The sequence below is a fragment of the Nicotiana tomentosiformis genome, chromosome 11, assembly GCF_000390325.3.
Source record: "Nicotiana tomentosiformis chromosome 11, ASM39032v3, whole genome shotgun sequence".
NCBI lineage: Eukaryota > Viridiplantae > Streptophyta > Magnoliopsida > Solanales > Solanaceae > Nicotiana > Nicotiana tomentosiformis.
Window position 1 is genome coordinate 90,468,581 of NC_090822.1, and position 13,145 is coordinate 90,481,725.

Here is a 13,145-nt window from a genome sequence, read left to right on the forward strand (position 1 = left end):
GAGCAATTGTGTCCAACGGGCTGCCTAAAAGTTTTTTTGCTTCAACATTTCTCTAATTTTTGCTCTAAAGTGATGACGTCTTGCCCATTTTTAATATTCTTCAATTCCTAAGTTCTCACACAACTTCAAAACCTGATAATACACCATTCAAAACACAATTATCCAATTTATTCCAATAAATGGGGCATTAAACTCTATCAAAACATAAGAACAATTAGCTAAAAAGCTAACGAATCAATTTGGAGGAGCCATTTTTATCATCTATCATGAGGTAAGTTATTCCCACTTGTTGCAAGTTAAATACATGGGTTATATGTGAATTTAAACATGAAAATTCGTAGAAATTATGGAATTTTGGATTAAAACCTAGAATTTGTATTTTTGGATTTTGACCACGAAATTGGACATGGAATTGAGAATAAATTATATATTTGAGTTCGTGGTGTTATGGGTAATATTTATCTTTGAAATTTTTTGAAATTCGGGCATGTGGGGCCGGGGGTTGACTTTGTTGACTTTTAGAGCGGAGTTGGAAACTTTTATAAATTGTTAAATTATGAGTATTGGAGTATATTTTAATTGGTTTGCACGTTGCTTGATTAGTTTTGGATTTTTCGAAATCGGAATGGGGTGTTAGAGAGGCGTTGGATCCGATTATGAAATTTTGGAGTTAGGTAAGTCTCATGCCTAACCTTGTGAGGAAAAACTACCCCGTAGGTATTATGATTGTTATTTGTTACTAGTTGTGGGTCCTACGTACGCACGAGGTGACGAGAGTCTGTACGTAGCTAAGATCATACTTATGTCTAGGTAGACTTAGGACTTTACCATGCAATAGTTGTACTACTTGAGCACAAAATTTTAATTTAGTTACCTAAAACCTGTAATGAAAATTTGATTAGAGATCATGTTAGGTCGAACCTCATTACCTTGTGTTGTTAGGCGGAAGATTTGATCGTTGATAAAAGTCATGCTTACTGTATGTTCTTGTCCTTGTGTTGTCAACACGTGGCCCGTAATTCAATAAGTTTCTTCTCTTCCTATGGATCGGACTGAATGCCTCGGTAGTACTATGAAATAGCAGTATATATGAGATGCATCCATCGATCGGGTCGTAGACTTTGGCAGTGTATGTATACGACTATTATGGATCGGGCCATACGACCTCGGCATAACTCGTGCGTAATATTGCTAGGAGTTAGAATATTCATGAGATTTCCCCTTTGTTAGAGCTGAAATTTATATGATATTCCTTATCTGTTTGAGATAGCACTTGATATTTCTTATGTGTTGAGATAGTATATGATATTTGAGAAATTCAATTTGTCAATGTCGGAGGATTTTGTTAGTTAATGTTCTTACCTCATTATTTGTTGTTGTGTTTCATATTTATTTATAATTTATTATATTTATTTATTGGACCACTAGTAAGTGTCGGTGTCGACCCCTCGTTACTACTTTTCCGGGATTAGGCTAGATACTTACTAGGTACATATTGATTTACATACTCATGCTACACTTATTGTGCAGGTATATTTCTGGTGGTCATTTGAGCGCAGGGGCACAACTATTGAGGGGACTTTATGGTGAGCTGCATCCCATGATATGATCCGCAACACACAGAGTCTCCATCATATTCATTCAGGTTATCCTGTCTATTTTATATTCCAGACAGATATTATATTGGAAGTACAAGTATTATACTTCCTAGTAAATACTCATACACTTGTGATATCGGGTTTTGAAATATTCTAGTAGATATTAATTGTTTTGCTTAACATTGTCACATTTTTATTTTATATCTTACTAATATTGTATGTATCCATAATTGTCAATGCATTGATTCCTTTACTTAATAAAATTTATGATTTCAAAAGTAATAAAATAAATAATTAAGTTGATAGTTCACCGTTAACTTGTCTAACAGCAAAGTTAGGTGATATCACGGTTTATAGTGAGAATTGGGTCATGACAAATACCTTCACCACACTTGCCTGAATATTAATCTCAACTGTTCCTTCTGTGAGAATACGGCAGAAGATATCAATCACATCTTTTTTTAATACATTAATGCCAAACTCTTCGCAGAACCTTTCATGTGCCTGCACCAATCAAGCATGCTTCCTATTCCTACCCTTTACCAAACCATCCTAGGCTAAATAACATGGCTTTTAATAACATAACCTCTTGGAAGTCTCTCCTTCCTTTTTTCTTTTGGAACATCTGGTTAACTAGAAACAATAATTTATTTTAAAAAAAGAAGAATCATGTTTCTGTTAACCAAACCATTAGTAAGGCAGTAGAATACTATCATGCAGCAGTGCACCATGGGGTAAATACTGACACAAGCACTATCCATTTAAAGTGGGTGCCCCCACTAATAGGGTCTTTTAAACTTAGCTAGACGATGTACTCGTACGATGCATTGTTTCTCGATTTTTCTTATTTTCTTCCTTTAATATTTTTTGTTCTATTATTAATTACACATTTTGTTCGCCTTTAGGTAAAGAAGAAAGAAAATAAGTTTGTGTGTAATACTAACGTATAGAATCACAATTACTTATATTATTATTTATCTTTTGCGTTATGTGTATTTTAATTTTTCTAAAATCGTATTATTATACCAGCCACTTTATAATACTTCTCGAAGTCCGAAACATTATTATACAATGATTATACAATACTTCAAGAACAATTTAGATTATTGCTATATAGGTTCTACACTTTTTGTTTTTAAAAAATGCTCTTCATCATCAAACTTAAAATTGATTATATAAAAAATGATTAAAAATTCAGTTGGAAAATAAGTCGTGATGTGCTTTCTCATTGTTTAAATTGATTAACATATAGTTGTTTTATCTTTTAGTATTTTCAATTGTGTTAATGTATTACTTTTTCTTTTTAGACTAATCAAAATTTGAACAATAAAACATAACTTTATTTCCAAATAGTTGACAAAAGGTACCTTTTTGGTTCTTTGAAATAATAATCGTGAATTTTAATGATAAAGAATTTTTTAATAAGAAAATTTATAGTTTATTTTAGTTTAATCATGTATCTGAATAATTGATTAAAAATAAATTATTTCTCAATCACTCTAAATACTAATCAAATGGACCTTAAATTGAAGCATTATAGTTTTTTCTAGTTTCATTTTATATGATTGAGACACTATTTAAGGTGTAATACAACTTTCTTCACTATAACTATTTGTTGAACCTTTTTAAATATAATTAATTGTATATTTATGTATTTTGAAATCTATATAATGTTGAATTCTTATTTAACGCCGATGAAGTATCCAACTAACTTTGATCATAGAGGAAGACGTATAATCGTGCATAATGATACTTATCATGTTGCTTAATATATAGTAATAATATTTTAAAAAGAAAGATTCCCCAAATTAATTGTCTTTATTTTTAGGTTAGATTATTCTCAAATCATGTTTTAGAGAGGGAATCATTTTTAACAATTTGAACAAATTTCAATACTCTATAATAAAAGGGGACTTGAAACAACAGTTTATTCTTAAATATTTGTTTTTCTAATTTTATAAAGTATTTTCAATTGAAATTGCAATTTAATGAGAACTTGTATAAAATCATATAATAATATAAGAACATCTGAATATAAATCTATATAAATTATCGCTAATTTTTTAAGAAAATTTTCTTAACTTGATAGTCAATAAATAAAACAACTGAAATAATATTTCTTAAGGAGATAATAAAATTGTTATATATAAATGTATGTTACCATAGTATATTTTTAATTGACTGAACACTTGAATTATAGAATTACCAAAAAGATAATTCTTTTAGATAAAATTAAAGTACTTACCGAAAAATAGTTTTTCAAATTGTTCCGCTTTCAAACAAATTTCAGAGTCAGACTAAATAACAATAATCAAATAGATCATTTAAAGAAGACATCGAGAGTTGAATGGGAAGTGGAGTCCACATAAAGAATTCAATAGCTTGACCACGTTACTTTTGGTTTTTTCGGTCATTAAGAACTCACAACCAAATATTTGAGCCAGTTATACAAGCAAATAATGCAGTAATATATTTGAAATGACCATGATGCCCTTGATCGACCTCCTCTTCGCCACCCAGAGCCTAAGGTCACTAAGGGAATGGCCTTAGGCCCTCAAAATCTATTAATAATATTTAATAATTATGCGCTATTGATAAAAAAATTAAATTATTTGGTTAATATAGTTATACCTAAAAGTTTTACGCATCTTAAATTGTAGTTACTAGTTGTTTCTTGTCCTTAATTCGTCCCAACTTAAATCGATCTTCTTACAATGTTTAGTTTAGAATTTTTTAATTCTTTGAGTGTTTTAGTAGATATTTTTCAAGCTACTTTGATAAGTAACTATTAAAATTCGTCATTAACATTGAATTACTCTTGAAAAATAGTAGTTACTACAATATTATTTATTTCAATTTATAAGTGCTAAGAGAAGATGTATTAGTAGAAGCATACTCTAATGGCAAACTCAATCATGTAAAAAGTGTTAACTCAATTATGATTAACAATTTCTACATCAGTTGCTTCGGTTGAAAAAGTTTTTCAAAACTAAATCAATAAATCAACATGATAACATAAGAGAGATTAGACAAATTGGTTAGACTTTGGCAATAACTAGAACTGATTATGACTTCTTTAGATTTCAATAAATTATAAGAGTAAAAAATATTTTAAAAAATATTTAAGGCCTCGCTTTTTGTTTTCGCCTTAGACCCCATATTATGTCAGGCCTCCCCTTGGTGGAGTCTTCAGAAATAAAAGTGGGAACTGGATAGTGGGCTGCATAAAAGACATACCACATACTATGAGCACTATGACAGAACTTCCTTCACTAATGCATGGCCTAAAGATTGGACTGCAACACAGAATGCTCTCTCTAGAAATTACTATTGATTCTGTAGAAGTAATAAGGATGATCAAAGGGCACCTTCCTTACAATTTTATTATTTGTGAATGTAGGTTATTGATAGAGCAGCTGGAGAACCCAGCAATAAGGCATAGCTTCAGGGAGCAGAAAAAACTTTTTGATAGATTTGAAGTTTTGGCAGTTCTTCCGGTGTTTGCAGATAACGCGATGTGGGCAGGCATCCTAGGAACTGTATTTACTAGGAAAATTAATACATATAATACTAACTATATACGGTTAAAACCGGGCCCACCTAAGTTTACTATTTGACCGAGACCGGGAGGTTGCATCGAAGGACGGCCTCGTAACGGAACAAACTAAATCACGAGGACAAGGTATCGAGTTCAGAATTAAGGTACCTGTCGATATCGAGGCTAGTAACGATCGAAGCCAAATGAGACAGACATCGAGCAAGATCGAAGATAGCATAATAACAGAAAGACGAGATATCCGTGACTGATCAAAGATCATGGTGTAAATCTCGGTGACTGGTCGAGGATCACGACGTAAAACTCGGAATGGATCAAATCAGAAACGGTTAATTAGCTAATCATGGGATTTCCTTCTGTAATTAGAATTATACCATAAGTGGAATTCCTCTACTATATAAAGGGGGTTCTAATCATTTGTAGGGATCACAATTGACAGATATCAAAGCAATATAATTCTCTTTCTCGTTTATATTATTGTTCATCAGCTTGTTATACTTTAATTATTCTTGCATCAACCAGTTCCAGGATATCCAAACTCGAGAGCTGAGTTTCTTTCTAACATTGGTTTGCTTTACTTTATTGTTAATTTCTATTACTCATTTTCATATTTATCAATTGGTATTAGGTAAAATCACGTGTCTTTAGTACCATATTATAAGTTTAATTGTTATTCAATTTTAAGGGTAAACAGTTTGGCGCCCACCGTGGGACTAAGGATAATAGTGATTGCTTAATACTGATTCTGATAACACATACTGCTTTATACTTGTTCTCGTAAGAATTTTTATTTTCAGGATAAACATGTCAAACTCACAAGCAACGCCTACACATGGTGACAACGGCCTCGGATTCCAACGGGAAAATGACAATTTTGCCGCCCCAAGGATCGAGGTGCCTCAGGATGACCTTGAGGGAGCACCAATTGCAAATCACATCGATATCAGTTCACATGTCTCCCTAAATATAAATTTGGGCATTGATCCCAAAGCTAGCATATGCAGGGAAGTTTGATCGGGTGGTCGAGGTATACATGGCGGAGAAGATGGTGGAGTTAGCCTCCAATTGATATTCGAAATGTTACAGGCTCAACAAGCCGCGATAGCATAACTACAAAATCAGCACTAAATGCCGAGTAGGATCGAACCAGAAGTCTTCCACAAGACCGAGCCTGCGCCGGAAAGGTCGAACGCCAACGAATAGGGGACTGACCCCTCCATTATAAAAATGCTCGAAGAGATCACTAAATGGATTGAATCGGGAGAAAAGAAAATCGAGGCAAATGACAAGAAAGTAGAGACATACAACTCTCGGGTTGACCAAATACCGGGGGCACCGCCGATTCTAAAGGGTATGGACTCAAAAAAATTCGTACAGAAGCCTTTCCCTCCAAGTGCGTCTCCGAAACCCATTCCGAATAAATTCCAAATGCTAGAAATTCCTAAGTACAATGGGACCACCGACCCTAATGGACATGTCACTTCTTATACATGCACAATAAAAGGAAATGACTTGGAAGACGATGAGATTGAATCTGTTCTACTGAAAAAATTTAGAGAAATTTTGTCGAAAGGAGCAATGATATGGTACTACAATTTGCCGCCTAATTCCATCGATTCCTTTGCCATGCTTGCAGACTCCTTCGTAAAGGCACATGCCGGAGCAATAAAGGTTGCGACTAGAAAATTGGACCTCTTCAAGGTGAAACAAAAAGATAACAAAATGTTGAGGAAATTCGTATCTTGGTTCCAAATGGAACGCATGGAACTACCACCGGTCACAGATGATTTGGCTGTTCAATCCTTTACTCAAGCTTTGAACGAACGAAGTTCGGTGGCATCACGATAGCTAAACCAGAATTTAATTGAATATCCAGTGGTAAACTGGGTCAATGTACATAATCGGTACCAGTCAAAGATGAAGGTTGAGGATGATCAATTGGGGACCCCTTATGGTTCCGCTTATCCAAACAGGCTCGTCGACAGAACTCAAAGGGATATCGACAGAGAACTCCGATCGAGCAGAGATTGGTATCAACCATACAATGCAGATCATAGAAACAGCGGCCCAGGATGCAATCCCATCCAAAATGATTGAAGGAACGATCGAGGACAGACCTCTCAAGGGCTCATAAGAAAAAGTGGCTTCGATAAACATGTCAATCCCACAAAAGAACCACAATTATCAGAATACAACTTCAGCATCGATGCATCAGGTATTGTGTCAGCCATTGGGAGAATCAAAGATACTAGATGGCTCATGCAAATACCATGGTACACATGGTCATAAAACAGAAGACTGCAGACAACTAAGGGAGGAGGTGGCCCGTCTATTCAACGAGGGTCACCTTCGAGAATTCTTGAGCGACCGAGCTAAAAACCAATTCAGAGACAGGGATGCAAACAGGAAAAATAAGCAGGAAGAACCACAACATGTGATTCACATGATCGTTGGTGGGGTCGATATTCCACAAAGGCCCGTGTTTTAACACACAAAAGTATCAATCACCAGGGAAAAATGAACTCGAGACTATGTGCCAGAAGGCACTTTATCATTCAATGATGAAGAAGCAGAAGGGATATCATAACCCCACAAATGATGCTTTGGTAATCTCTATCCTTATGAATAAAATTCAGGTTAAACGTGTTTTAATTGATCCAAGAAGCTCGGCCAATATTATTCGGTCGAGGGTCATAGAGCAGCTCGGCCTACAAGATCAGATCGTACCCGCAGCTCGGATTCTAATGGCTTCAACATGGCGAGTGAAACAACTAAAGGTGAAATCATCCTACTAGTAAATATAGCCGGAACTATTCAAGAAACAAAGTTCCATGTGATCGAAGGCGATACGAGATACAATGCACTGCTCGAAAGACCCTGGATTCACAATATGAGGGTGGTCCCCTCAACCCTTCACCAAATGCTAAAGTTCCCAACACCGGATGGAGTAAAAACGGTGTATGGGGAACAACATGCTGCCAAAGAGATGTTCGCGATCGACGAAGTGATACCGGTATCGACGCTTTCGTTAACAAAGGGATCAGAGTCCAAAGGAAAACAAGAAGCTAAATAGCAACCACAGCTACCAGCCTCGACTCAATCGGGGAAGCAGGGAACGGACGAGGACGATGACTACCGGATCCCTCGATCCTTCATAGTCACCGAGGATTCCGACTCCACCAAATCGACAGTCGAGGAGCTGGAGCAAGTCATACTGATCGAACATCTACCTGATCAAAATGTATACCTGGGTATGGGGTTAACCTCCTAGCTCAGGGAAAAACTCATTAAATTTCATATCAATAATATGGATTTGTTTTGCTTGGTCCCATCTAGATATGACAGGGATCCCGCCGGAAATCGTTGTACATCGATTGAGCTCGGACCCGAAGTTCCGCCCGATAAAACAAAAGAGAAGACCCCAGTCCGAGGTAAAACATGCATTCATCAAGGATGAGGTAACCAAACTTTTAAAAATAGGATCCATTCGGGAGGTAAAATATACCGAATGGTTAGCAAACATAGTCGTAGTCCCTAAAAAGGGAAACAAACTTAGAATGTGCGTAGACTATAACGATTTAAACAAAGCATATCCTAAAGACTCTTTTCCTATGCCAAATATCGATCATGCCACGAGATCCTTAGTTTTCTCGATGCCTAATCCGGGTACAATCAAATACAAATAAACCCGGAGGATCAGGAAAAGACTTCATTCATCAATAAGCATGACACCTATTGTTATAACGTAATGTTGTTTGGACTAAAAAATGCACGGTGCCTATTGTTATCAACGCTTAGTAAATCAAATGTTCGAAGAACAAACAGGTAAGTCAATGGAGGTTTATATTGACGATATGCTAGTTAAATCCCTGCGAGCAGAGGACCACTTGACACATTTGCAGGAGACCTTCGATATACTAAGGAAATACAACATGAAACTCAACCCGGAAAAATGTGCATTCGGGGTCGGCTCGGGCAAGTTCTTCGGCTTTATGGTATCAAATCGGGGTATCGAAATCAACCCCGATAAGATCAAGACAATCGAAGACATCACAATCGTGGACAATGTTAAGGTCGTACAAAGATTAACAAGGCGCATAGCCGCCCTAGGCTGATTCATCTCGAGGTCTTCAGATAGAAGTCACAGGTTCTTCTTACTGCTAAAAAAGAAGAACAATTTTGCATGAACCCCGGAATGCCAACATGCATTGGAAGAATTAAAGTGGTACCTCTCGAGCACACCACTGCTTCATACTCCAAAAATAGACGAGCAACTCTACTTGTACTTAGCAGTCTCAAAAATCGCGGTAAGTGAGGTCCTAGTTCGAGAAGAGCAAGGTACGCAATTTCCTGTTTACTATGTTAGTCGAACTTTAGGTGTACCCACACTTAGAAAAATTAGAGCTTGCCCTAATAAGCGCCTCTAGGAAATTAAAACCATATTTTCAGTGTCACCTGATCTGTGTGATGACTACTTATCCCATTCGCAATATTTTGCATAACCCCGAACTTTCGGGTTGATTAGTCAAATGGGCCGTCGAGATTAGTGGGTACGATATCAAGTATCGACCCCGAACGGCCATCAAGTCTCAAATCTTAGCGGACTTCGTGGCCGACTTTACGCCAACCCTTATACCTGAGGTCGAATTGGAACTATTATTAAAGTCGGGTACATCATCGGGGGTGTGGACCCTTCACCTGATCGTTTTGAAGCCTCCCATGGGTAATACAATTAGACAAGCTATCAAAATGTCCAAGTTAACTAACAATGAGGCCGAGTATGAGGCCATGATTGCAGGTCTCGAACTAGCTAAAGGTTTGGGAGCAGAAGTCATCCAGGCCAAATGTGACTCTCTGCTTATGGTAAACCAGGTCAACAGAACCTTTGAGGTTCGAGAAGATCAAATGCAGAGATACTTGGACAAACTACAGGGGACTCTACATCGGTTTAAAGAATGGACCCTACAGCTTGTACCTCGTGAAACAAACAGCAAGGTCGATGCCCTCGCAAATTTGGGGTCATCAATCGAAGATGACGAGATTAGCTCGGGGATCGTCGTACAACTTTCAAGGTTAGTAATCGAAGAAGGCTACGCCAAAATCAACTCCACTAGTCTGACCAGGGATTGGAGGAACAAATATATCAAGTACCTAAAGAACGGGAAGCTTCCATCGAATCCTAGGGAATCGAGGACTCTACGTACGAAGGTCGCACAACTTACATTGGCCGGAGACGGAACACTGTATAGAAGGATGTTCGATGGACCATTGGCAATATGTTTGGGAACAGGAGATACTGACTATGTCCTACAAGAAATCCACAAGGGCACCTGTGGAAATCATTCTGGTGCTGAATCATTGGTGCACAAAGTCATCAGAGCAGGATATTATTGGGCCGATATGGAAAAGGATACAAAAGCATTTGTTCGAAAGTGCGACAAATGTCAAAGGTATGCGCCGATGATTCACCAACCCGGAGAGTAACTCCACTCAGTCTTATCCCCATGGCCATTCATGAAATGGAGAATGGATATCGTCGGTCCTCTACCATCGGCCCCAAGTAAAGCTAAATTTATTTTATATATGACTAGCTATTTCTCTGAGTGGGTTGAAGCACAGGCTTTTGAAAAAAATTAGAGAGAAAGAAGTCATAGACTTCATCTGGGACCACATTATATGCCGATTCGGGATGCATGCCGAGATCGTATGCGAAAATGGAAAGCAATTCTGTTACACCCATATTTTCATATGTGAAAGTACCCCATATATAAATTGATGGAAGCTCGGAAATGAGATATTACATCCCGTATTTTCATACGTTAAAGTTTCGTCGTAAATTAATCGACGTAAGTTTGGGGATGAGGTTATTTTGAGATTATAAGCATTATGCTATTTCAAATAAGTGATGAGTAAATTCGTAAAGGTGAGAGGGTAAGCAAATCGAAGAACGTGAGTTTTGTCGAAGTTTGAAATTTTGGAATAAAATACGGTCCGAGCTATAATATCCGGTATTTATGCACTAGTGCCATACAAGGTACCACATGGCCATGAAAATGAGGTGTATAAGGTGTGCTAAAAATGAGTAGTATTTTAAGTAATTTAAGATAATTTTTAATTATGTGAATAATTGGTTAATTATTAGATTAGTGGGGAATTACCAAGTTAATTAAGAAATTGATAATTAATTAAGATTTTGGATAAACTCTTGAACCTTATGTGGCAGCCAATGAAAAGCCCAAAGAATGATTCATGAACCATAAATCAAGATGGCACACTTAGAAGATTATGTGGCCAAGTCATCAAATTAGTGGGGGTCACACCCACTACTACAAAAGGGCTTCTTTATACACAAAATAGAGATGCTTACATCCCATCTCTAAGTAATGATCTTCAGCAAGATTTTCATCAAAGAACATATATGATAAGTAACGTGATTTACTTCCATATATGATAATTAACGCAATTTACTTCAACAAGAATTCATACGAGACTTCTTAGCATAATAGCAACGGGATTTTGCGATTCTAAGGGAGTACGGTGCAATATTTCTCAAGAATATCATACGGATTTTTCCCTACTTCGATCTGCCGTTATGTGTTCTTCGCAAAAGACGTGTGTTAGAGGAATTGTCAAGAAAATCGATCCAGGTATATTAAGGTTATCCCTTTTTTCTTTTTAGCATGATCCAAATGATACAAACGAAACGAGCAAACACACAACTTCCATAAATGACTCTATTTATAGAAATACTATAGATGCTTATTTTTTTGATTCCCCATGTATCCTATTATTCTATCATCTGTTCATGGGTCTCAGAAAATACATAAGTTGATAAAGTTTATTTCATGATATTAATTAGAGGTATAATGGTCTTATGACATTCCGAAAAATTTTATTGACGTACTTCCCATGCATTTCATTCATTTATACATGTACATTGACCCATGACTAGATGGCGTTATACACATACACACACACACACACACACACACATATATATATATATATATATATATATATGTGTGTGTGTGTGTGTGTGTGTGTGCTTATATGTATATGGGATATGGAAAAAGGCTACGGCATTATATACGCAACACCACCTGATCAGCTGGTATACGTTGATAATTTTGCCCACAGTGGTCGAGATAATATGATGGGATGCCCTCAGAGGCTTGATGATGTTATGAAGACATGTACCTATGCACGACATGACATTCATACGCATATGCATGACACTATAAGTAATTCGTGATTAGCAGAGTTATCCAAACTTACATGTCGAGTCTTTTACTCCATGTTTCTCTCATGTCTATTATTTACTGATTTTCATTCCTTACATACTAGGTACATTATCTGTACTGATGTCCATTTTGCCTGGGGACCCTGTGTTTCATGCCCGCAAGTCCTGATAGACAGGTCGAGAGTCCTCCAAGTAGGCTATCGGCTCAACGGAAGATGTTGGTGCGCTCCATTTGCTCCGAAGTTTCTTATTTGGTCAGTATGATTAGGACGTGTATTGATTAGTATGGCGGGTTCCTGTCCCGACCTTTATGACATTTATGTACTCTTAGAGGCTTATAGACATATGTCATGTACGTAAAATATAGTATGGCATTGTTGGTCTATGTTCAGTGTACGAGTAGTCATTTTGGTCTTATAGGCCTGTATGTCTTATGTATAAGTTGGTATTACATGTTTTATTCTAGTTATCCTACGACAACCTTTCCGTCTCATTTACCTATGATAGCATGATATGAAAAGATACATTATATTGGTACTCGGTTGAGTAAGGTACCAGGTGTCCGTCGCGGCCCATCGGTTTGGGTCGTGACAAATTCGCCGGCAGCAAAGTGACAAAGTTTCTCGAAGATCAAAAAATAAAAAGGAACATGTCGACGCCATATCATCCTAGTGGGAACGGACAAGCCAAATCGACAAACAAGACCATCATTCAAAATATAAAGAAAAGTTTGAACGACGCTAAGGGAAAA

The 13,145-nt window shown here is 36.8% G+C and overlaps 1 protein-coding gene across 1 annotated transcript; it reads left to right on the plus strand.

Annotated features, from left to right (window-relative positions):
- Positions 1 to 9,903: 9,903 nt before the first annotated feature.
- On the plus strand, positions 9,904 to 11,384 carry LOC138901821 (uncharacterized). Its single transcript, XM_070189616.1, has 2 exons — positions 9,904 to 10,586; positions 11,378 to 11,384. Exons 1-2 carry the CDS (start codon positions 9,904 to 9,906, stop codon positions 11,382 to 11,384), a joined length of 690 nt encoding a protein of 229 aa, XP_070045717.1.
- The last annotated feature ends 1,761 nt before the right edge of the window (positions 11,385 to 13,145 follow it).

What these genes read in the sequence shown, in the direction of transcription:
- LOC138901821 (XM_070189616.1), top strand. Translation starts at nt 9,904, where the DNA reads ATGTCCAAGTTAACTAACAATGAGGCCGAGTATGAGGCCATGATTGCA.